General features: G+C 38.6%; 1 protein-coding gene across 1 annotated transcript in view; it reads right to left on the bottom strand.

The window, feature by feature from the left end:
- The window catches only part of DSG4 (desmoglein 4), a 32,145-nt gene extending 12,513 nt beyond the window's left edge, over positions 1 to 19,632 (bottom strand). Inside the window, exons 1-10 of the mRNA XM_061399435.1 lie at positions 19,621 to 19,632; positions 16,471 to 16,506; positions 14,710 to 14,841; positions 11,474 to 11,629; positions 10,993 to 11,137; positions 10,225 to 10,391; positions 9,821 to 9,955; positions 8,476 to 8,661; positions 2,788 to 3,059; positions 1,358 to 1,497 (exon numbers count right to left, since the gene is read on the bottom strand). Coding sequence (XP_061255419.1) covers positions 1,358 to 1,497; positions 2,788 to 3,059; positions 8,476 to 8,661; positions 9,821 to 9,955; positions 10,225 to 10,391; positions 10,993 to 11,137; positions 11,474 to 11,629; positions 14,710 to 14,841; positions 16,471 to 16,506; positions 19,621 to 19,632 — 1,381 coding nt within the window. The remainder of the gene's footprint in view (positions 1 to 1,357; positions 1,498 to 2,787; positions 3,060 to 8,475; positions 8,662 to 9,820; positions 9,956 to 10,224; positions 10,392 to 10,992; positions 11,138 to 11,473; positions 11,630 to 14,709; positions 14,842 to 16,470; positions 16,507 to 19,620) is intronic.
- Positions 19,633 to 26,751: the final 7,119 nt, after the last annotated feature.

Raw genomic sequence — 26,751 nt, forward strand, 5'->3', positions numbered from 1 at the left:
ACGTGGCTGAGCGACTTTCACTTTCTGTGGCAAACCACAGCTAAAGCCACTGTCAACAGCATCTGCTCCTTGTCGTGTCTGCTCTAGGCAGAGCTCTGCTTCTTTACCTAGAGGCCGAGCATCCTTGAGCAAACGTATTCCAGCTCTCTGGAAGGCTTGTGCTGAATATTTTTAAGCAGATTTTTAAGGAGATACTCGGCTTAGGGGAATAAACAATGGCCCTCGTTTTTAGGTTTCTGTGGGTACATTTTCATGTAGTTTTGTTTTTATTTACTTGACTAATGTTTTATTCTAGTTTTTGAACTAGAATTGGATTTTCTCATATGACCCATTGGCTGTGATCAACCTGGCTAGAATTCATTTTCAGAATACTGATAATAAATATTTATATACCTCACGCAGATGCTGAAAGTGACACTCATGGGATGAAGACTAGAATGTATGTAATTGTTTGGGTATTGCCATGGTTTCTCTTTCAGTCCTATACTGACTGTTTATCTTTCTCTTTGTTTGGCTACTGTAAATCTCGGGTATAAACTTAATGCAGTCCTGCAATATCTATCTTCTATTAGGTATGTACTTGAGACATCTATCTTCTCCCTTCTTTCCTGGTTATTGAGCTTTTTCTGCTGTTTTGTTTCATAGTGGCTGGTTTCCTAGCTACTGCTAGGAAATAGCAGTAGTAGCCTTTGCTCTGGAGAATCATTAACTGTTGCTAAACAAATTCCTGTTGCTGCTCACCAAGAGGAATGCTTAATAGATTTTCCCATGTGAGGAACTGCTCAATTACAAGTTACTTCAGTGCATCTGCACTTACAAATGTAATTCGAATCTTATATTTGGAATAACCTTGTGCTTTCTTGGTCTTCAGCATTTTTCTTTGGACAACAGTACTCACACAGGCCTCTTATTGTAGCTCAGTTTTAGTGGTTCTGAAATAACTATATACTTCGGGATGCTGCCTTACCTGCAGGTGAATTTTGAGCACACTTTGTAGCACTTACTTAAGTAAACATTTCTAACATCCTCTACAAGCTGATCAATTCTCTCAAGAGATGAAGTCAAAAGCAGAAACTGAATTTTATTTACATATTTTAACTTTTATGCTTCACACTGTAAATCACATACAATTCTTTTTTGTAAATAGGTGAAATAAATTATGACTTAAATGTAAATTATGATTATAAGGATACTGAACTCAGTCCTTGATCTAAGGTATTTAGAGCTCTCTATAAGTCTTAAAGACACCAATAAATGTATGTTGGATTTGAGTCAATCTAGTATTAACATTAGAATATTACTTGTATTGAATGTTTTAGTAATAATTTTATTAAGAATTGACAATAAATTTTCTTACCATCTATAGCCAGGATCTCTGCTGTGTATATCCCATTGGTAATATATTTTGACTTCTTATCAAATTCCCTAGAAAATTGTATCTCTCCAGTCCTTGAATCTATTTTTAACCAGTTGCCTGCGTCATGTCCTATGATATACCTGTTTTTAAATAAATACATTCATCATTTGCTTATATAAAAGTTAATCATTTTAAGCTGCACAATGTGTTACTCTTATATATGGTATTTGCATGCTTTATAGTGACAATTGAGTCAGTTTATAAAATGTATAGAGATTTACTGTATAAAATTCCAGTATAGAACATATTTATGTACAGATTCACAACAGAATTTTATAATCTCATAATTCTTACTCTTCTGGCTCTTAATATAATTGTTAATAGAATGTATGAAATTATTTCAGGGCTGTTTATAAAATCATAGCAGTGTCTATTGAAAGAATGTGAGAATGCGCTTTCTTCATTTTCACATGTGATATATTTTTTTCTTAGATTTTAATACATATTGGTTTCAGAGCCTCTCATTGTTGGCCTGTTAGGGGTTGTGGTATCATCTAGTCTGCTTGTGTATATGGAATTTTTTTTTTTTTTTTACATATAATGGATTCAAAGCTTTTGACCTTATTGGTAGAACATCTGTTCTCTGTACCAGGTGTAAATTCAAACGTCTAAGACACTTATCTGGCACATTCTTTCCTCTGATAAACTTCACAGTTTTTGTTGTCTACCTATTTATTAGCTGATTAAGTAATCAAAAAATTTTATGTCAAAAGTAATTTATAGGTCAGTAGACTTTGTTCATTCCAAATATATTGGAAGGAAAAGATAAAGAGAATACTTATATATTTCGCTATAGTTATTTTCCAGGATATCTTACATAGATCTAACTCATATATAATCTGTGTATCTAGTGACCCTAATACCTACCTTTCTATTTTTTCAGTTCTGATTCTCTTAAGATTCATCAAATTTCTGAGACATCTATGTTTCAGCCTCTTCTTTTTTTTTAATTTTTTTGTTTTAGGTCAAGTAGAAGATTGAAATTAGCCCCAAAGTCATTAGATAACACAGATTTTAAGGAAAAAAAGTGACTCATCTTTTATGATGTCTTATTGTTTATAATATAACTTAATCATCCTGGGGCCGGGGTAGTACAGCCGGGCACAAAAGGTCAGAGAGACTCACAGAGTATCTGTAGGTGGCTCTTTGATCTTACAATTGCTCATTGGACGCAATTACTCCTTTAACCTGTTGGAGCCCTTACTGCCTCTAAAGCACTATTAAAATTCTGAAATAAAGTTAATACTGCAGTCATCTTCTAAAATGAAGACAAAAAGCAAAGCAAAACTTCAAAAGTAGCACCTTCTAGTGAATTAATATAGGAAGAGCTGAGCTTTATCTCTTTAACACGAGCAAAATATGTGCAGTACCTGACGTTTGTTGCAGGGTTTCCTGTATCCAAATCTATAGCTGTGTATGTGCCGAGCACAAAATTCAATAAGGAATTTCCTTTCAGTCCTTCTCGCACACTGAACGTCATAGAATTTGGTTGAAATGCAGGTCCTTCTCTCACGTTAACAACCTGAATTCTCACAGGGGTTGAGTGCATTCGGAATTGAGAGGCAACCGAGTGGTGAAACTCAGCTTGGTTTTTAACTCCAATGCTAAGATGAATATTAGGCACTTGTTCATAATCCAGCGTCTGAAATGATTGAAAGTTAGAAAAAAACAACAAAACTGAAACAGCAAAAAGACTTTCTTGATAGAATTAGAAGTCAAAATTTAAAAAGCAATACACTAAAATAAAGGCCAGGAGCTATGCAATTCTGCTCTTGAACCGATTGAATTTTTTTGTTACCACATTATGTATATCATGGGCTTCCCTGGTGTCTCATATGGTAAAGAATGTGCCTGCAGTGCGGGAGACCCTGGTTTGATCCCTGGGTGGAGAAGATCCCCTGGAGAAGGGCGTGACAACCCACTCCAGTATTCTTGCCTGGAGAATCCCATGGACAGAGGACCTGGTGGGCTACAGTTCATGGGGTCACAAAGATTGATCGACTAACACTTTCACTTTCACTTACATATATCAGACATGTTATTTCCTTTATCTTTTGGCATAATCAGGTACATGGCACATGGATGATTTAGGCCTGTGACTTTAAGCTGGACTCTAGTTTTGGAGTTTTGAACTTCATACATAAAACCCTAAAATGAAAGATGACCCTTCTTTCCAAATGAGGTGCTTATGAAAAATAAAAAGTAATGAAATAAAAATATTCACAGTTATTAAATGAATAAGTAGTAGCCAGGTCTCTTTTGTAGAATGCCTATCTGAGAATATCTTGGAAGTATAATCAGAGAACCTAGAAGCCAGTATATATGGTGTAATTGAACCTGTAATTTTGAAAAATGATACAAACAACTTCTAAAGGAGAATTTGTGACTATTATAGTCTATAGCAATTATAGACTATTGGAGCCCTCAACTATAATTTAATTGTGCTGAGTCTGGTGAACAAGACGACTCCTTCATAGGGCACATTCAAATGAGAAAAGTCACCTTTGAGATGGGTTCTTTGGATAAAAGATGAATAGAATCTTTTGATCAAGAATGACTGATGTGGTGACATGAAAAGTCACCAACAATGATTCAGCACAGAGCGGAAATGAATTGTGGGCTCAAAAATGAATTTTCAATTGGAACAGATCCATTTTCTCCATTTGTAAAAAAACAGTTGTAGAAAAGGGAGTACTGGGTGCTGTTAGAAGTACTCTGGGAGCTAATATAAACATCAGTTGCAACACATTTACCAATAACACAAGTTAAGACATGAGTACCATCAGCAAGAATCTTAGACAAATCTCTGCTTCTCAGAGAAATTCCATAACCTCATGAATGTTCTAGATTTTGGTTAAATTGTTCACAGGAGGTAATAAGATAGAAATATTCACAGGAATTTACTAGGGTTCTTGCTTGGGGCTGGCTCAACATGCCTCACTTAAAATTCAGCTAAAACTCTTGAGATTTGGGATTTCAATTGCTGAAATGCCCAGGAATTGACATTTTCTGGTACAGATGTGTCTGAGCAGCAGGGCACACACAGTCGGGAAAGATCTTACAGAAATCAACAGCGGGAAAAATCTTCAGACGCGAGTTCTTTCCTAAAACTTGGTTTACTGGCCCTGGATTACACTGTAGGGCACAGAGGTGGCAGTTAAGAATGAGTTTGGAATCAGAGACATCTAGTTGGAACTTGTCTTTGTCATTTGCTGCCTAGGTGAACTTAGACAAATTAGTCTTCCTCTTTGGTTTTGTTTCACTTTCTATAAAAAAAGGAATCATAATATTTTCTTCCCTGAGTTGTGATGATTGAGATAATATGCATAGAGCCTGTATACACATAATATAACCCAATAACTGGTGTCCAGAGAGTGCATGTGCGTGTGCTTAGTCGTGTCTGACTCTTTGGGACCCCATGGGCTATAGCTCAGCAGGCTCCTCTGTCCATGGAATTTTCCAGACAAGAATACTGGAGCGGGTGGCCATTTCTTCTTCCAGGGAATCTTCCTGACCCAGGAATCAAAACCACATCTCTTGCCTCTTTTGTATTGGCAGGTGGATTCTTTACCAGTGTCCCATGTAGGAAGAGGGTCAGCAAGTGTGTAATAAATCTTGATTAGAGTTATTATAAAAATACACAACCAGTATTTTTTTGTTAGAATTCCAATTGGATAGTATTTTGCTTTTCTTTTTGATGTCGAAGTGAATGTGTGCTTACTCCCCCATCTATTTATATTCTTTGCTATCCATACATATGTGATCATAAATACCAAAAAAAATATTATTGACAAAGAGATTTTTCACTTTCTTAGAGGTCTTTCTCTTGTTAATTTACACCACGGGGGCCAATCCTAAGGAGGGTAGGCCTGCCAGGATTCCATACCCAAGAAATGGGGTTAATTAATTATGGGCAATATTGAGAGCTGGCGGGGAAAAGGAGAAAAAGGTTTGCTAAACTAAGGATACTACAGCCCTGAAAGAAGCAAGGTTTCTAGAACAAAGGGAAAACCATGAGGATGAATCTGTTAGGATTTTCTGCTCAGAAAATCCTTATAAGTGATTTATAAGTGGGATGGCTATAAAGTGGGATAGTTCCTGGAAAATTGGGACTATGTCTGATTCATATTCCTGGCACCCTTCATTTCTCAAATTTGGGTTGAACTGAATTATTTATAATGTCCTCAGACTAAGAAAAGGGTTCCAGAAATCTTAGTCAAAAGCTTGTGACTTAGAGGTCAGTTCCTATGAGGTTAAGTGATAGCTTGAGTGAATATGGAGAGAGTCCCAGAGGACATTAGTGACCTTGTTCCAAATGCCAAATCTTGGAAAATTGCACATGTATCCTCTACATACATAGCTCTTTTAGCTGTGTGCTAGCACACATATTCAGTTCAGTTCAGTTTATTTGCTCAGTTGTGTCTGACTCTGTGAGCCCACGGACTGCAGCACACCAGGCTTCTCTGTCTATCACCAACTCCCGGAGCTTGCTCAAACTCATGCCCATTAAGTTGGTGATGCCATTCAACCATCTCATCCTCTGTCGTCCCCTTCTCTTCCTGTCTTCAATCTTTCCCCAGCATCAGGGCACACATATTAAGATTTTAAATTTCATTAGCCCTTCTACATTATTTTGATGTTTTAAAGCATATTGTTTTCTGCTCTTTGTAAGAAACTTGGGAAGTTATCATTCTGAAAAAATATACATACTTTGTTTACACCATGTCTAATACTACCTTGACCAATTTCTCATGAAATTGAATTTCCAGTAGTTTTTTTTTTTCCTTTTTTGCAATAATGTAAGTAGATCTTTAAAAAAAGTTTTAGCTTTCGCAGAAGACATTATGTATGTCATAGATAGTGCACTGCCTGAGTGATGAACGTGTTTTCTTTCTCATTTTTCTGATTTTGTAGAAATGATGAACTCTGCATTCAAGCTCAGTGACTCCTGTTTCCGTGAGAGCAACAGTTTCAGTAAGTGGCATCGTCATCACTCTTAAAGTTTGGTGAGCTGCTTCTATCTTCTGGACATGGGACCAGGTGCAAGGGATGGAAAGATATTTAGGTCAAGTTGTTTATGCTCAAAGATTTTTTTTTTTGCTCTTATTTTAGTAGTTTAGGAGGCAGATTAAAAGCAAAAAAAATAAGTTATATATTGTAAGATAATATACGAAGACAGTGATAAAGGTGGTAAGAAGATAGGTAAGAATTTCATGACATGTCTAGATCTTGATTTTTAACTAAGATGCAAGGTAGAACAAATTCTGATCCCTGGAAAGAAATGTGACTAAATATTCAGAATTTGATGAGGTGATAGGCAACCTCCTGTCTCTCTCTTTCTATCCATGTCACATTTGGCAGTGGCTATTTGTTCGTTAATTTGTATTTTGACTTCATTTGCTTTAGATCAGGTTCCTAACTTCAAGACTTGATCAATATAATAATTATTTTCTTTTGTCTTTCTGGAGTTGAGCTCATAATGTTACAGCTATTTTAAAATATACCTCAAAGCTTTTCTTGGTGTATAAGTAGGGCTGGTGAATTTTTTTGGTTAAGGGCAGACAGTAAATATTTTAGGCTTTGGAGATCAGATACAGTTTCCGTCCTGAGCATTCGGTTCAGCCAATGGAGTGTGGAAACAGCCATAGGAAATATACGAATGAATGCATGTGGCTGTGTTCCAGTAAAACTTTATTTGCAAAAAAGTGGCAGGTCAGATTTGGCCTGAGAGTCATAGTTTGCTGATCTTTGGCCCAAAGCCATGTTTCTCAAACAGGAAGTTCATCACATATTCTTGGAGTCCTTGTGTTCTCTTAAGGAATTGAAATGTCATATATTGATTTGAATGGCAATTTAAAAAGCACATACAGATGTTTTCCATGTTTTTGATGACTGCCTCATAAATTAATACTCTACATGATTTCTGTGCTAGTGGTTGTATTTTGTGGTAAAGTAGTAATACTTTAATTTCTCCAAACAGTTGCAAAAAGGACAGAAAAAAATTCAATATATAAACAATATGTTTGGATCAGATGAGAGCTAAATGGCTTCCTAATTTACTGTCTGGAAAAAAGTATCACAGTAACTGGAATAGAGAAAAGTAGTAACAACTGAATAATAACAGTTCACACTGCGTGCTCAAATAAATATGTACGTAGGTCTACTAGTAAATGTTTTCATAGCTATAAGTTATGTTTATGTTGTTAGTAGTAATTTTGTTTGTGAAAAATTAATTTTCCTTATTGCATTAATGCTAATTTGAATCTTATTGGTTTGTAGTTTTATTTCTATTTTTAGATTTTATTGTTGTCCATAAAGCATAAAGTAGTTCAAGAAAAATTAATCTATAAGAAAAAAGTCAAACCCTGCAGTCCAGTACTCAAGGTTCTTAACATGTGTTCTTGCATCTCATCACTTTTCTCCATGAATACTCTGCAACAGCCCCACAGAACTGCTCGTCATGCCTGAACATGCTTTATGCTTTCTCACCTGTGTGTTTGTACATTTTGTTACCCACATTAACAATCTCGGTTATAAAGTCTTAAACCTGATTCCATGACTGAAACCCTTTCAGCCACCTCTTGCTCAGAAAGATCTTATCTGTTAGAACTTATTTCATATTTCACCCATCTGGCTATTAACTGGGGCTTCCCAGGTGGTGTTAGCGGTAAAGAACCCGCCTTCTAGTGCGGGAGATGGAAGAGACATGGGTTCGATCCCTGGGTTGGGAAGATCCTCTGGAGGAGGGCATGGCAGCCCACTCCAGTTTACGCCTAATACCATAACATCTGCTATGTGTTGTTTTTTTAACTCATATTATTACCTAGTTTGGAAGTACCTGCCTTATTTTCTCAACTAGGTGTTGGGCATTGTGAGAACAAAACAGACTTCTTATTTCTCTTAGTAATAAACACTGCCTTGCTGAACAGACCACTAACCCAGGACACTTGTCCACACAAGAAGTATGCAAGGTTATGGTCCACTTGTTGCAGACAGATTCTCTCTCTGAGTATTCTAACCCTTCTTGGAAAGCAAATATTGCAGATCCCATACTGTACCTTGATGACTTTCAAAATGCCTTCGTTGGTTTGTGGGTCTGTTTGAATATCAAACCAATTCCCATCATTTCCAGAGAGAATTAAATATTTTGCCAACCAGTTGTCAGTGCCTTCTTCGTCGAGATCAATTGCTTGAAATCGGATCAGTTCCGAACTTAAACAGTTCTCTTCGATACTCGCTGAGTACTGAAATGGCATAGATCAATTTTATAATCAATAAATTTTCAAAAGGAAAGAGATTGACTTATCATAATTCTTATTTGAAATACTAACAACAGATTATGCCAATGATTTTTGTGTCAGCCATCTGTCCTATCAGCAATATAATAATAAAATGATTACAGGATAATAAAACTGGTTTTCTTGTGCTGCAGGTGCAATCAAGGTCAAACAGGAACTTCGTTTTATTTTTCTTGCTAATTTTAAATTTTTCTTAAGTTAGTTCTTCCTTTTATGTAAAGGGCAAGATGGTAATTATATTAGACTTTGTGGACCAGGGAGTTTGTGTCAGTTACTCATCTCTGCTGTTGTTAAGATCTAAGCAGCCACAGACAACACAGGACAGTTGTGGCCTAATAAAACTTTTTAATTTTAACCAAAATAGGCAGTGAGCCAGGTTCAGCCCTACTGTTTTCAATTGTGTGGCTCTTTATGAATATGGAAGTTGGAATGTTTGGGACTTTTCTGGAATTGATTCAGCAAATCATCAGGCATAGAAAAATACATTAACATTGTTACATGATTCCCAGAGTTATGTCCATAAATTTCTACAATTCTGTGAGTAGAGAGTGTGGAGGAGATATGCTGTCAAAGAAGAGATTTACACAGAATAGTGAAACAGGCAAATTTACTATTCAGTGAAAGTGAAAGTCGCTCAGTCGTGTCCAACTCTTTGCGATCCCATGGACTATACAGTCCATGGAATTCTCCAGGCCAGAATACTGGAGTGAGTAGCCATTACCTTCTCCAGGGGATCTTCCCAACCCAAGGATCAAAGCCAGGTCTCTCGCATTGCAGGCGGATTCTTTACCAGCTATCACCAGGGAAGCCCCCAAGAATACTGGAGTGGGTAGCCTATTCCTTCTCTAGCAGATCTTGTATGTGATTATATGTAAGAAGTTCCAAAGTTTATACAGCGAGAAAGTTGAGTACATCTATACATGTCATAACCCCAGTGGACAGAGGAGCCTGGTGGGCTACAGTCCATGGGGTTGCCAAGAGTTGGACATGACATAGCACAGCACAGCAGCATACATGTCATAGAACCAGGTTCACAAACCAGCAGGAAAGTAGATCTATTATTGACACTTATGGGGAAAAAAGGAGTAGAAGAGTAACAACTTACCGAAGTTTTCTCCAAAGTGGGGAAATTATCATTGACGTCTAAAACCTTGATTCTGCAGTCACACTCTGAAGACAGTCCATCCGTAGCTCCATCCCGATCTGAGCCCCTCACGAGGAGGTTATACATGCTGTGTTGCTTAAGATGAAAGAGAATTTTAAGACTTTGACCTTGTTTGGAATACAATCCAACACATTCTGATTATTCCATTTTTCTTTTATAATTTTCTGTCATCTTTTAATACAGTATTTTTTTCTTTTCATCATTTTCATTGAAAAGTAATGGCTGGACTCTTTTTACTCTTCTCCTTTACACGAAAAAGGCATGGGCACACACGCATCATTTCATCTTTGTCTCGTCAAAACTGAATTCCTTATTTTTAAAAGTTCATTCACAGCAGGCTTTACCTCTCTGTCGAGGAGGTTGGACGTCGTGCACACTTCTCCAGTGTACCTGTTCATGATGAACATCGGTGAGCCTGCCGGCTCCTGAGACACAATCTTATAGGCAATTTTAGAATTCAGATGATTGTCTTCGTCTGCGTCTGTGGCACTTAACTTTACCACCAGGGTGTCTAGAAATGAAGACGGAGGCGAAGAAGGTTTGGGAGTCTGTTAGAATCAATTCTGCAAATCATCAGGCATAGGAAGAAAGAGTAGTCTGCCTTCTCCTGAATTCTCTTGTTCTAATTTTCCATGAGAATATAGTACCATGACTTTCCACTCCACTGCTGATTACAAAAATAATGGTGGTTTCCTTCTATAAAATCCTTTACCATTTATAAAGTACTTATACTCCTTAAAAGATGGCAAATTAGCAAAATATAGGAATCTTTTAAAAAAATCAATAATCTTTGATTTAAAATGTACTTATTGGTTTATTTAAAGTGACAACAATAAACTCATGTTTACATAAGTCACATTTTTTTTAATAAAAAATGAACTATATCACAATGGAATTTAGTGACATGGTTGGCATTGTCTCACATTTCTGCAAATGTATTTTTTAAAAAAACTGTAAAAATTGTTTAATACCATTTTTAAAAATTACTTTCCATTTTCAAATACAAATTTGGCTTTTTCTGATACTGAAATTGCCTGTATTGCAATCTACTAAAGCTTTTAACCAAGACAAATAGATGGTGTAACACAGTGAAGGCGTGTCACTCTGCTTACTTGCGTCGCTGTTTTCTTCAATGCTGGCTGTGTACACATTTTGTGTAAAGACTGGGGGGTTATCATTTATGTCCATAACTTTGACCCGAAGCTCAAGAGGCCTTTCTAAGTCTTCACCCCGTGAATTCAGAGCTCGGCAATAAATCTGTGGAAAGTTGGGGGAAAAAAAACCAAAACACTGTTTTCACCAAAGGAAGTTAAGCAAGAGCCTGAAAATATATTAGGTAGTGTGCAAAGCAACAATTTCCCCAGTAAATTCAGACTGTATTACAATCTAGTGATTTAAATTTTATCAAGATATTTTGATCACATACGTAATGTAACACATGAGAGAATCCTGAACTGTAAATTTATATTTCATACTCTTTTCATCTATTCAAGTCATTGATTTCAGTTTACTGTGTTTTATCAAAAGTAAGCATTAGTCTTGAGATGGTATTTTTTAAAGAAAAAAAATATGCGTAATTCAGAGCACACTTACCAAGAAAAGTGGTGTTATCTCTCGGTCCACCACTGAAGTGATGTTAATTTCCCCCGTCCGAGGGTTAATGGTGAACACTCCATAGGGCGGTCGATCGATTCCTGCCCCAGAGATGCGGTATGTAATCTTCTGGTTCACTTCACAGTCTGATCGAATCTATGAAGAAAATGGCCAGAAGTGTGGTTTAATTTAGAGCAGGTCATAATCTGTGGAGTCAGTGGACTGAGAAGGGAATGGGCTTTGTAGTCAGGTGGGCTTTGAACCAAAACCTGGAGCTGAGAGGGTAACAGGCAGGAAGGCCAGGGGGCTCCAAATAGAGGAAATAGCCTGCAAGTGTCAGACATTTTTATCTCTCTTAAGCGGCAGGAGGAAACAAACTAGCAATATTTTTTCCTTCTCTATACAAATTTAAAGGGAGGTTTCTCTTAAAATACTGTGTTGCCATAATGACACCCGGTTTCGCCTGAAGTTAGCTATTCTCGAGCCTAGAGATAACCAATGCCTTTTTCTTATGGAAATGTTTGTCTTAAGCTATGCTAATGTACTATGCCTTTACCCCAAACTCTGTCTCCAAGTCGGTTCCGCCTCTTGGCCCAGAACCTACTTGACAAACCAGTATGGATATTGTTCCCCTAATCTATGTAAATGAAACTATTTGTACGGTGGTCTGCCCTTCTTCAAGATTCAAGTTAATCATTTTATGGCCCAGGATAAACCATTTGGTGCCAAGATTATCCCAAAATGCATCTTATGGGTGAGGGGCCTGGTGCCATTCTGAATTTTAAGACATTCCTTTCTTTCATTAACAGACTGCTAGTGACTATATAACATCCAGCTAAAGACTAGCAGGGGGGTACTCTTTCTGCCCCCTTCTGATGCCTATGTCAGAAGCTTTCTCTATCTCCTTTATACTTCAATAAAACTTTATTACACAAAAGCTCTGAGCGATCAAGCCTCGTCTCTGGCCCCGGATTGAATTCTTCTCCTCCGGGGGCCAAGAATCCTGGTGTATTCGCGTGATTCAACAACAACCTTTCAGAGCCATGACTTATACCTGTGTAACTTTGGAAAATTTACTTAGCTTTGCCAAGCACCAGCTGATAATGAGATATTAATAATACCACCTATACCCTGCTGCTGCTGCTGCTGCTAAGTCGCTTCAGTCGTGTCCGATTCTGTGCGACCCCATAGACAGCAGCCCACCAGGCTCCCTCATCCCTGGGATTCTCCAGGCAAGAACACTGGAGTGGGTTGCCATTTCTTTCTCCAATGCAGGAAAGTGAAAGGTGAAAGTGAAGTCGCTCAGTCGTGTCCGACTCTGTGCAACCCGGTGGACCGCAGCCCACCAGGCTCCTCTGTCCATGGGATTTCCCAGGCAAGAGTACTGGAGTGGGGTGCCATTGCCTTCTCCGGCCTATACCCTAGGTTTGCTAATACCACCTATACCCTAGGTTTGCTATGGTGATTGTATGAGGTGGCATATAGTCACCTCACCCCACCTCACTTCACCCCAGTTCCTGGCATATGACACTTATGTGCTTGATGCTACTACATTTGTTATTATGAAAATATTCTTCAATTCTCTGGTTCTCTTTGCTACTGAAGAAAGAATTTGAGAGAAGAAAGCACCATCTTTACTGTTCTTTAAAAAGGTGTTTCACTGTCTAGACTTTAGTTAGAGATTTAACCAAAATTACCAATAAATTAGGAAAGCCGGAAGAGAAATACAGTGTTTAGTGGTATTGGCAATAATTTTATCATTTGAAACCTACTGTATCACCAATTTGCCAAACAGATTTTGTGACAAATATTTTGCCATATAGGTTTTGAGTAGTTTTGTATATGCTGTTCATAAATTTAAACAAAGATATTTCAATTTTGAAATCTCACCTGTATATTGAAGATGTGAACACTCAGTAAGATACTAAGATTTGTTGCCCAAAGATCTTATTTATATAAATGAAAATCCGGGAAATCCCCCAAATGTGAATAAAAAGAGAAGAAAAGGAAATGGCAACCCACTCCAGTATTCTTGCCTGGGAAATCTCATGGACAGAGGAGCCTGGGTGACTACAGTCCATGGGGTCACAAAGAGCCGGACACGACTGAGCAACCGGCACACAAGATGCCATACAAATGGGATAACAGAAAGCTATAACTGTGAGTTGAATGGAAACGGTAACAATTTAAAGCTTTCCAAAAATTTCTAAGAATTTGAAAACTTCTGACAGAAAATAATCTCTTTTCTTGAGGTGAGGTTACATCTTTAATATCAGTGGGATGCTTGTTATATATGTAAAGCTTTCTATATACATTTAAGCTATGCATATATGTAATACTTTAAGGAGAGAATTCTGGTAGATCACTGTACTGTTGATTTCAGCATGAGGGCAGGGCCAAGATGTCCAGAAAGAGCTAGTGAGGCTGTTAATGTGGGTCTCCTCCTTCACGAATCAATTTATTATATATTCTTTTCTTCACTCTCCTTCCTTACTGATTGCCAGTGTTTAGAGTACTTTTTAAGACTCTTCTAATTTCTGAATGTAGGAATCTAGTGGAAATTTGTGACCCTGTCCTGACTCTCTTGGAAGGGATTAATCAATACTGTAAACTTTCCCAGGTGGTGCTGGCAGTAAAGAACCCGTCTGCCAATGCAGGAGACTCAAGAGATGTAGGTTCAATCCCTGGGTCAGGAAGATCCTCTGGAGAAGGAAATGGCAACCCACTCCAGTATTCTTGCCTGGGAAATCCCATGGACAGAGGAGCCTGGCAGGCTCCAGCACATAGGGTCACAGCGTCAGACACGACGGAAGCGACTTCACACAGGAATCCAATGGAAACTTTTTTCACTATCCTGACTCTCTTGGAGGGAATTAATCAATACTGTAAACCTTTGATTTTGTAATATAAGACTATTGCATACATCATGCATACCCTTCCTATAATGTAGACATGTGAGTACACAGAATGCAAACCAACAAATAAAGCTCAGTTGTGCAGGAGATCCAGATCTCCCCGCATCACTCAAGAACCCTCTGCTCTGTATTATCAGCTTCCAGAATGTGATATTCAAAACAATGTCTCAACAATGCACACAAATTACTCCATATCACCCATCTTCCTAAGTCACTATGGTGTCCTGGAGGCTGCAAGTCCTCAACATGTCTGGGGCCTTTCCTGCCCTGCAGAAGCCTTTGTTATCAGCACAGCCTCCTCCTGTTTGTTTCATCACTTACTCTGGCAATCGGATTCCTCTTGGAGTTATCTTCTCCTTCTCGACAGGCTGCAGCAAACTTGATCCACTCCCGCTTCTGTCTTCTGACCGTTTGCCATTTTGCGGTGCCATTTTCCACGTCCAATTCCTTCACCTTAAGCAAAAAACGTTCCCATTTTGCACAGTGTTAGAGCAGTTTTACTCAGTAAGGACATTTATTCAACACTGTAAGGTGCACCCAGAGGAAGCAACAGTATTGAATTTGAGAAACAAAGAAAGTATTAACTATTTTACAACTCTGGATGGACATAGCCTGGTCACCTTGACTTAGCAACTTCCCTTGGAATTCTCTCTTTCTAACTATAGGATTCTAGTGAAACAAATTTTCTTAGCTGTGTATAGAGCGTATAGTATGTTCTAATGGGTAACAGGTGTGGCTTTTCTTTCCTCAACCTGTCCTCGCCAGGTTAGGAGTCCTGCCCACCTCACCCTTCACTCTGCTGTGACCAGGTTTCCTGGTCTCCGGAGTGTAAAAACTGCAGTGTTCCATGTGAGTATATCCCCTGAGAAAAGAGCTTTGTGCTGGTGAGTATGCTCAGCTAAGAGTGGGAAGGGATTTTTTTTCTCCTCTGTTGATAAGGACACTGCCCTGGCTAAGCATCCAAATAGATTAGTGCAGGATTAGAGGGATATTTTAGCTGAGTTGATGGTACCTGCAGTAATCCCATGGACGTCTAGATGGCTTCTTAGAGTTGTCTGTTTGTATCTCTGCTTGCTATATGTTTTTCTCTTTGTAGTCTTATGTTGCTATTGTCGGAGGATATTTAAGAATTTTATAGTTAAAGGATTTATGTGGGAGATGAGAGGCAGGCTCAAAAGGGAGGGGACATATGTATAGTACCAACAGTTCATGTTGATGTATAGCAGAAACCAACACAATATCATAAAACAATTATCCTTCAATTAAAAATAAAGAAGAAAAGAATTTAGAAATATTACTACCTGCATGTTTGTATACATGTGTACTTATGTGTGGAGATTTTTAGCAGTAATGCCTAATATATTTATAAAGATGTGGATAAGTGTGTTTGCTTTAATCAAAGCTTTATTTAATTCCCACTTTGGGGAAAGAATTCAATGAATGGAATTTATCCTTTCAAGAATCAAAGAATTTTTCATTTTCCCCCCATTTTGATGCAACTTCCACTTGATACAAATGTTCCCCTGTTTGCAACAGAGATTTGAAAACTAATTTTATTTTTTTCAAAGGTTTGAGATCATCATAATGGAAGTTTAACTACTGAAATAAAGTCCTGCTGGAGATGGAGGACAGTAGCTTTATATCCTGAGTCCTGCTCTAAGAATCTGCACCAGATTCTCTGTTGTTTTATTTAGTTGTGATTACATATTTTTTACTTTTGTACCTTTTACTCATCAATTTACTGTCAATTGTCCTCTTGCTGATGTAACTGTCGAAAAATCCTCTTCCCACTCTAATATGTAGTTTTGCTTCTTTTTCTTTGATTTAGGTTGGAAAATGTATAGATAAGCTGATGGCATAGTTTGATAAATAGGGATTATTACACTGAGCTGTCACAAACCATGGCTAAATGCATGGCTATTGGGGAATATAGGTTTTACCATTGCTATTTCAATGTGGAAGAAGTTCTTTCTCTTATCTTTTATCTCAACTATTATGGTTTCTGATTTTTGATATATGATGCATTACAAAATTCAGTTTTCTTTTGTTTTTAAATTGAAAAATAGTTTTGTTATACATTACCTCAACAACAAATTCACTGTTTACTTCCAGCACCACCTGTTACAGAAGATAAAATATAAGCATAAATTTTCATAATTTAAAGGAAGCAGTACCAGAAAAGCATTGACAGTGTTTTTACTAACTCATTTGTTAAATACTATTTTGTTAATAATATGGAATAAACATGGGTGATACAACATACAGGCTTCTGCCCTCTAAAGGCTTAACTTTTAGGGAAGACAAAATTTTAACTTAAAGCAAGGCAGGTTAGGATACATGCTTCAACATAGATACTGATGGGCTCAGTGAAAGGACAGAGTGGACCACTCAAGTTATCAAGGTGAATCCTGGGAAAGATTCATAGGAGAGGAGGTGATTGAAAGGGTCTGCAGGATGAACCTGCTTTGATAAGAGGAATTGATGGGGAAGAACACTTTCGCAAGAGGAAAACACAAGTACAGTTGTAAAGGCACTGTTTTAGAGGATGTTCTGGAAATGGTAAATAATATTCAGTCAGTTCAGTGCAGTAGCTCAGTCATGTCTGACTCTTTGCGACCCCATGAACTGCAGCATGCCAGGCCTCCCTGTCCATCACCAACTCCTGGAGTCTACCCAAACCCTTGTCTATTGAGTCAGTGATGCCACACGACCCTCATCCTCTATCGTCCCCTTCTCCTCCTGCCCTCAATCTTTCCCAAGATCAGGGTCTTTTCAAATGAGTCAGCTCTTCACATCAGGTGGCCAAAGTATTGGAGTTTCAGCTTCAGCATCAGTCCTTCTAATGTACACCCAGGACTGATCTCCTTTAAGATGGACTGGTTGGATCTCCTTGCAGTCCAAGGGACTCGAGGAATTAGAGGAAATGATGAGGAGGGATGGGTGACAAGGCTTAGATGTGAGCTTGGAGCCAGATCATGAAGTTTTATACTCCAGACTCAAGAGTCTAGACTTTATTGGGTAAGAGATTGGGAGTGACCAGAACGTGATTTTTAAAGCATGTCATTGATACAAAGAGGAGATTACAAGGAGAAAGCACTTGAAGTTGACACCCTTAGATAGCAGTTGCTTAGGTAAGACATAGAAAATGAACATCAGTGCTAAGGTGGCACTGGGAAGGGGAGAGGATGGACGCTTGTGGGCTGTGGGGCAGGAGAGAGGAAGAGTCACGTGATTCTGGTGACGTGAGCGAGGCTTTCTTGGAGAATTGAGGTACTATTATAGAAAAAAAATTCAGCAGGATATTATCACTGCCGGGAAATGGTGACCTAAGTTTGTTTTATTTGTTTGCAATGGGTTTCTGAAACTTGGAATAGATATAAAAGCTATATATGTGTATGTGCTCAGTCGCGTCCGACTCTTTGCAACCCCATGGACTGTAGCCCACCAAATTCCTCTGTCCGTGGGATTCTCCAGGCAAAAGTACTGGAATGGGTAGCTGTTCCCTTCTCCAGGGAATCTTCCCAACCCAGGGATCAAACCCACATCTCTTGAATCTCCTGAATTGGCAGGCAGATTCTTTACCAAGTATGCCACCTGTACAAGTAGAATTTATCCAAACAGGAGTGCTGTTTAAAGTTGAAGGAAATGAGGCTATGACTTTAAACAGTTTAAGATAAAAGAAGTAGGCAGGGATTGGATTCTAATGGGAACTGCTTGTGCAGAGGTCAGAAGGAAGACGTCTGAAAACAGAGGGCACCCAGAGACTAATAGAAAAGAGAGGTCAAGGGATCAGGGCTGTGGGTGTATAGCAGATTCTGTTAGTGTGAGAATGCTAAGAAGGGGTAGGGGTTATGGTCCTTGCGGTGGAGGGTTGGAGAGGATGTGTAGTTCAGAAAGGAAAAGAAGTTGGGTAAGTAGGTGAAGGAGAAGTAGCCAAAGAGCAGGCAGAGTGAGTGGACTGGAGTGACAAGTTAGACAAAGAGGGGATCTTTAGTGGTTTACATGCCATAACAAGGACAAGGAAAATGGGGATGGGGACATTGGGGATCTAAAGTAGTCAGGCTTTGCTAACTTTTCCCAGGGGCGTAAATCAAATTACAGGAGTCAAGAAATAAGTTATTTAGACAAATGGAAATAACAATTATAGATTACATTTTCAAGTTCAGAGATTTTTAAAGTGTGAGATGCAGTGGGGATTTAACTAGATCAAGGCATATTTTGGGACACCATGATAAAATATATAGTCTACAGGGAGAGGAAATGGGATTGTGGAGAAAGAGTGATAGGAAGAGAAAGGAAATGGAGGAGGAGAAGAGGGAAGAAATCAAAGAGTAGTTACGACTGTGATTGAGAAAATTTAGTTGTTCTGTAGTCACTCAGTTGTGTCCAGCTGTTTGAGACACCATGGACTGCAGCCTTCCAGGCTCCTCTGTTCATGGGATTTCCGAGGCAAGAATACTGGAGTGAGTTGCCATTCCCTTCTCCATAGGATCTTTCCAACCCAGGGATAGAACTCATGTCTGCTGCTCTGGCAGTTGGACTGTTTACCACTGAGCCACCAGGGAAGCCTTGATTGAGAGAATAGGAATGGCTGAATCAGAGCTGTGGGTGAAAGAGACCAGATACGAGGAAGACTGTTTCTTCTTTTGAAACAGAAGATCAAAAGAATACAATGAAGAGAGAAAATCATTTGGAGATGTAATTGGAGGAAAATTACACACATACCTACTCCATAGTTCTGAACAGTTGGAGTAAGCAGGCGTGGGGAGGGCTCCATGAGACTGTCAGAGACCTCTGGAATCTGCCAGAGGGGAGGTGACAGGAAGCCAGCCCAACAGCCCAAGTCAGAGAGGAGCTGTCGGCCCACCTAGCATTCTTGAAATGATCATTCCCTCATTGTGCATTTGTTCTGTGCCTTTTCTAGCAGTACTTGACAGTCTGGGAGTGGGTGGACAAAGAATACAAGGGCTGTCCTGGCTTTGGGGATTGTTGTCAAGAACAGAGCAGAGATGCAGGGAGGGGATCAGACACGACTATGAACTCCAGAGAGTCAGGGAACTGAGACCAGAGAGCCTGGGACTGGTGGAGTGGGGCAGAGTAGATTTTGCAGGTGTGAAATGGGGGTGTAAGAGGCAGTGTAGGGTGGGGATTTGGAATGACAGCTGAGTCCAGAGAGAGTAAAATACTGATGAGAAATTTGGCAGTAGGGCCCAGTATTTCCTTTTAACTTACTTTCTCACTCATGTGTACTTTTATTAGACATAGTAAAGTATCTAGACCTGGGAAGAAAGTTTATTATTGAACAGAAGATGGTTTTAATTGGTTGCATAAGATGTCTTATTTCATAATTAATATTGCCTTTTGGGGACTTCCCTGGTGGTCCAGTGGTTAAGAATCCACCTTCCATTGCAAAGGATGCAGGTTCGATCCCTGGTCAGGGAACTAAGATCCCACATGCTGCGGGGCAACTAAGCCACTGAACCACAACGAAGATCCAAAGTATCGCAACTCAGACCCAACATAGCCAAATAAATAAATGAATAAATAGTTTTTTTTTTTTAAATATTGCCTTTTGGGAGTTAGGCATTCTTTTTGTTAGAAAGATAGGTGATTCTGGAAGGTCTAAGAAAGTAAAAAAAAAATCACACAGTATCCCACTACTTGGAAATCGCCATGGTTAATATTTGGAGAAATTCTTTCAAGATTTTTTTTTTAACACATATACAAGTTGTAATTTTTTTTTAAACAAAAAGAAATCATATTATAACATGCCATTTAATAATTTGTTTTTTGCATTGATTATTGGGGTAAAATTCCATGTCAGTGAATACACAGAGACATAGTATATTTTGAAGGTTGCCTTATGTATCACTTTAATAGATGTCTTCCATTCAGGGCATCAGGATACTAAGATAACAGAGAACTGATAGATTCTGTGATTTAGATTCCCTCTTGTCTCTCTTCTCTCCTCTGCTTCTCCTCCTTCTTTCTCTCTCCTTTGATATTCTCTTCCACCTATTCCTCTCGTCCTACCTGATGTTGTCTTAGGTTTGACTGAGAATCATACTAGCCTCAGTAGCCTGCTTCCTCTCTGAGCTATAATCAACCCAGTAACCTAATTTTAACTGGACGGTAGTGAGAGTGCGTCCTAGCGGGGTTCTGCTCATAACTCAGTCAGTGATATGGCAGTAATTTCCCACTGTATTCAGCCCTAAAACCCGAAGTTTCTGCCTACTTAAAAGTCTGCCAGGTTAATATTGGATGTGTGTGGTATGAAAACACCCGCTGGAGGATGGACCCAAATTACTGACTCTTTTTGTTAAATTAATTAAGCAGGAGGCTATTAAACTGGGGTGGCTCTGATGCTCTGGTATTGAGGCAAGCGAACCAAAGTCTAAGCCTGTTAATGCCCCAAGGATAGCTGTGCACAGATAGTCCACTAGGCTTTAGGCTGTGCTTGTGTGTGTGCTCAGTTGCTTCAGTCGTGTCCAACTCTTTGCAACTCCATGGAGTGTAGCCCCCAGGCTCCTTTGCCCATGGGATTCTCCAGGCAAGACTACTGGAGTGGGTTGCCACGCCCTCCACCAGGGGATCTTCCCAGGGATCGAACCTGTGCCTCTTGCATCTCCTGCATTGCAGGTCTTTACTCACTGAGCCACCTGGGAAATCCCCAGCTTTAGACTGCAGCACCAATAATTTCCTAACTTTGCTTTTGCTTTTTCTCTACAAAAGCTTTCCCCCAGCCTCTGTGGGCAGAGTGTTTCTAACTGCTTACAGTTTGGTTATACCTGATTCCAATCAGTTTTTGTTCAAATAAATTCTAAAATTTTAATATGTTTTAGTTTATCTTTTAACAATTCATTTACTCAATGCCTAAAACTTCTCTTGAATCACCTGATATTATTTTGCCAAATTGCCCTGGTTTTGCTTAAACCTTGCTGTCACATAATTATTCTTCTGACTGGGAGAATATTGATGTTTGTGTTGAACTATTCCTAATACTGTCTTATAGAAATCTTCAGATATTTTTGCTTATGTGGCCCTAATTCTTCAAAATTTTCTGAAAAATTTAACCTAATTTTTTGTTTTAATTTATTAAATAAATAATCAATTAGATAATTAATTAACTTAATTAACTTAACTAAAAGAATCAGTGCTTTGGATCCATCCTCCAGCAGGTATTTTCGTACCACACACATCCAATATTAACCTTGCAGACTTTTAAGTAGGCAGAAACTAAGGTGGATACAGTAGAAGACAACCTAAGACATCTAAAAAATTTCATCAAGAGTTTAAATAGCTGCAAAGGATGGAATTTAAGAGTATTGTAAATGTTGATATTTTGAAATAAAACTGTTACACTACTTTTTAAGTGTAGCCAGTAGAATCCAAAAGCTGCAGTTATTTGATGCCAAAGAACCCATCAACAAAATGAAAAGACGAGTACTAAATGGGAGAAAACATTTGTAAATGATATGACCGATGAGTCAATATCCAAAGTATGTAAATAGCTCATACAAGGCAACATCAAAACCAAAACCCAATTGAAAAATGCAGAAGACCTGAATAGACACTTATCCAAAGGACATGCATATGGCCAACAGGTACTTGAAAAGATGTGCAGTATCATTAATCATGATGAAATGAGAAATGCAAATTAAAACCGTAATGAGATATCAAGTAACACCTGTCAGAATGACTATCATCAAAAAGACCACAAATAACAAATGTTGGTGAGGATATGGAGGAAAGGGGACCTTAGTACACTATTGATAGAAGTGTAAATTGGTTCAGCCACAGTGGAACATAATGTGGAATTTTCTCAGAAACCCAAAAATAGAACTATCATATGACCCAGAAATGCCACTCCCAGTCTCTGTGCCCTAGTTGATGAGTTTCCTGTCTTCCTTTTTTTTCTCTGGAGGTCCTTACAATAAATGGTATTAACTTTAGTAACCTGAATAGGACCTTTTCTAACAATTCAAAAGTGCCAAGGAAACTAAAATGTATGTGCCTATGTTAATCTCCAAGAATATGATGAAGACTCAGATGGGGTAAAGAACTCACAGGTTAAGAGAGGGAGGAAAACAGACGAGAAAAGATACTGGAATATCATACACATTGTAAAAGAAGGTTACAACATTGGCTCATTTCAGGAAAGGGGTCCATTTTGGAACTGTAGATTGAGTTTGGGCCATGTGATATTGGGTTCAAATTCCACTGTACCCCTTATGATGGTACATTTATGAATCATTTATGCCCCCCAATTTTATTTGTAAAATGAGGATATCTGTATTTATCTTTCAGGGTTTTTGTTATGTGTGTGAAATAACTTTGTTACCTGTAAGATGTTTTGCTAGTGGAAGGTGGTGAAATGGGATGGCAGTGACAGAGCAAATACCAGAGACCAACCCCTTGGTTGTCTCAATTTTTAACCCTCAAACTCACTTTGAAACTCACAGCCCCATTGAAGTTGCCTGTTGCGTATAGGTGGGAAATACGGTAAAGTGACTTGGTAAGAAAGATATATTAGAAACCAAACCCAGGCATTCATTCACACATTTTTATAGACAAAATATTATGTGATAGGCACTAGCTTTTGTGTACAAGTTCCAACCTTTTATGATGTGTACATTCCAGGGAGAATAATAGGATATATAATATTCTCTAGCCGTCTAATTTTTGGCAAATTGCTGGAGTTTTTTCTGGGTCTGGTTTTCTTTTAAAATACTTTCTAGTAGAGGGAATATGATGATTTTATATATGATATGGAGAAGCTAAGTCATTACATGTGCTGATTGCAGTGTTGAAATACATATTACTCTGTTTCATAGTGTATTTCAAGTAGTAGCCACAGAACAAGGCTATTTTTCACCTGCATAAATTATCTTTTTGAAGTCAGTTTTCGAAGTCATTTGCACACCTAGGACCAATTTATTAATAAGCAGTTCTCCCCTGAATAAGACTTGTAAAAATAATTGAGGAAAGCAATTGCTGTTCTCAGCGGGAGATGCCAAGTTCAAGCCTAATTATACCACTTTTGTTTGTAATTGAAGGTATATTAAGTAGTGGCATTTTCGTTTGGAAGCCATATAATTTTCTGTGTAGAAAGGCAGGCCAAACGTTTCTCAGGCAGGTAATATCTGAAGGTTTTACTCCAGTCCCTCCTCTGACAACCCTGTCATCAGAGCTGCTCTCTGTGAGTGAAGAATTCCAACCTCTATCCCAAGTGGGAAGGAAAAGGAAACATCACTGCAGCTCAAACAGCAGGTTTATTGCTTTACAAGGATTCTTCCCTGGATGCTTAAATATAGACAAGAGTCATAAGAACTGTATACTCAGGATCCAGAAGTTCTCTAAAAAAGAGAAATATCTTTGAAAGAGGGAGAGCATCATAGAGTCTCAAGAGCCACGAAATATTTTGAGAGCAGGACTTTTATGCTACAACGGTACAGGGAGATATTATTTAGAAGGCTATTAAAATTGTAGGTCATGCTGGGGTAATAGACATATATATTGTTGTTTAGTCACTCAGTCACATCCGACTCTTTTCGACCCTGTGCACTGTAGTCTGCTAGGCTCCTCTGTTCATGGGATTTCCCAGGCAAGAATGCTGGAGTGGGTAACCATTCCCTTCTACAGGGAATCTTCCCAACCCAGGGGTAGAACCTGCGTCTCCTGCATTGCAGGCGGATTCTTTACCACTGAACCACCCGGGGAGCCCTGATATATCATAGAATGGAACATTTATTTTTTTAGTTCATCATGAAGTCTGTAGGTATTTGAAGGCAAAAATATATTTTTTCCCATGGGGGGGTTAAAATGTATAATTTCTTAGCCATTTATATTAACAAAAAATAATAAAGAGGTTTACTTCTATGTAATCTTTGGTGTGATGAAGACTTTTTTAATGCTCTATAACAAGCAGCACTGATACCAGTCATTTAAGGCCGTCTAGGGTATTCTGTTTAATACAAGTAAAAAACCAAATCAGATAAGGGTATTTTTTTCCCTTCTAGCCTATGCTTCTATAAAATTTCATGTCAATTATATAAATAAAAACAACATTCTGTTCCACATATCAGAATACCATTGTTTTAAGTGAGAGATTGATAAGTTAGTTCTAAATATGTTTTAAAATCTTGATGCTTGTTTTCAGCTTACAGTGAGATAGTATCTATATGCTTTGCCACCAACCTTATTTACTTTCCAAGAACCAGAATATTTTATTGTAATGTTTACATCTTATATATAGCACAAATGATCACCATATGTATATGAAAATTCTTATCTGATAAAAGCTATGTGGCTGTTTTTAATGATTTTATCAACTTGATAAAATATATCCTCTCACAGCTAATAACTGCCCTGCCTTAAGGTGATTCCTTCCTAATAAAACCTATAGTAGTAGTAGTGTTACTCGCTCAGTTGTGTCTGACTCTCTGTGACCCCAGGGACTGTAACCCACCAGGCTCCTCTGTCCATGGGATTCTCCAGGCAAGAATACTGGAGTGGGTTGCCATTCCCTTGTCCAGAGGATCTTCCTGACCCAGGGATTGAACCCAGGCCTCCTGCATTGCAGGCAGATTCTTTACTATCTGAGCTACAGAGAAGTCCAATAAAACATATAATTAAAAAAAAAAAAAACACTTATGTAATTTATAGCATGACACAGCTTTAGATTCTACAACCAAAGTTATGAAAATAATATTCAGGAGCCAGTTACAATTTGCAGAGTTTCTGCACTGGAAAAAACTTGGTGACATCATGTCTAACTGTGTGTCCAGATGTGGGGCACAGTGAGGCCTTGCAAGGCTGGGTGCCTTAGCCAAAGGCACGCAGCCCCTTTGAGGGGAAGCTGTGACTCAACCCTGGGGCTTCGGAGTCTCAGTTCAGTGTTGACTGCACCTTCCCACCCTGGTTTGTTTTGTAGAAGTACATGATGAGCAGCATCCTTAGAAAGAAAATGCCAAAGGACTCCTGTGGTATAATGAAACACTCTCTTGTAGTGTAGAGTTTGGGGGTACCTTTTATAGGTTAAGTCAGTCAAAATCTTGCTTAAAGTACTTCTTGTGGTTGAGAGATAGATGACACAGAGGACCATCTCTGAGAGGCTGCCACACCCTCGTTAGTGTAAGCTGCAGTGATGCTCCAGAGAGCCTTTGATTTAGTTCATGAAAAAAGGTCAGAGTTCAGGTTCAGGAAATGAAAGATAATTTCTTGTTGTTTAGTCACTAAGTCATGTCCGGCTCTTTGTGACCCCATGGACTGTAACCCGCCAGGCTCCTCTATCCATGGGATTTTCCAGGCAAGAATACTGGAATGGGGTACCATTTCCTCCTCCAAGGAATCTTCCTGGCCCAGGGATCAAACCCAAGTCTCTTGCATTGCAAGTGTATTCTTTACCACTGGGGCTTCCCTGGTGGTTCAGATGGTAAAGAATCTGAACACAATTCATGGGGTTACAAAGAGTAGGAAATGAATGAGCAACTAACACTTTCATTTTACTTACCACTGAGCCACTGGGAAGCCCAAAAGACAAGTAGGCATGCCTGTTTCCCACAGCATCTGTAGTACTGTATTGATTGTCTTTAAACATTTCTTGCATTTATTCCACTGTTGAAACATGCTAGAAGTTTCTACTTCCCAATTCCAAAAGTTACTAATTGATAATGTTAAGGGATCTATTAGAAATGCAAGTCTTTAAGTCTATCACCATTATTAAAAAATGTAAAACACAAATACTTTAGTGGAGAGTAGGGAGAAATTTGGGTGTCCCCGGTGGCTCAACAGTAAAGAATCCACCTGTAGTGCAGGAGCCACAGAAGATGCGAGTTTGATTCCTGGGTCAGGAAGATCCCCTGGAGGAGGGCATGGAAACCCACTCCAGTGTTCTTGCCTGCAGAGTCCCATGGACAGAGGAGCGTGGTGGGCTACTGTCCATAGGGTTGCAAAGAGTCGGACATAACTGAAGTGACTTAGCACACAGGCATGCCAGGAGAAATTTAGTATCAAAAACTCCAAAATTTCTATGGAAAATAAATCAATACTACCAAAAAGAGATCCTGAGAATCTGGAATATAATATTCTTTCAAGATCAAGAGAAGAAAAATGAACTCTTAATAATTAATATCATTGTCATAAAATAACATTGATAATATTATTTAATTATAATAATATTGTCATAAAACATGCTGTGCATAGAGGAATAGGAGGCAAATTTTAGTGCTCAAAAGTCACCTTTAAAACCTTGATAACATGCAATCAGCTTTTCTTACAGAAACAGAAGGTTTTTCTGAGTCAAAATATGCAGATAACCCACAGAAGTGTAACAAGAGGTCATACTGATGATTCTTGATTTCT

This window comes from Bos javanicus, chromosome 24 (genome assembly GCF_032452875.1).
Source record: "Bos javanicus breed banteng chromosome 24, ARS-OSU_banteng_1.0, whole genome shotgun sequence".
NCBI lineage: Eukaryota > Metazoa > Chordata > Mammalia > Artiodactyla > Bovidae > Bos > Bos javanicus.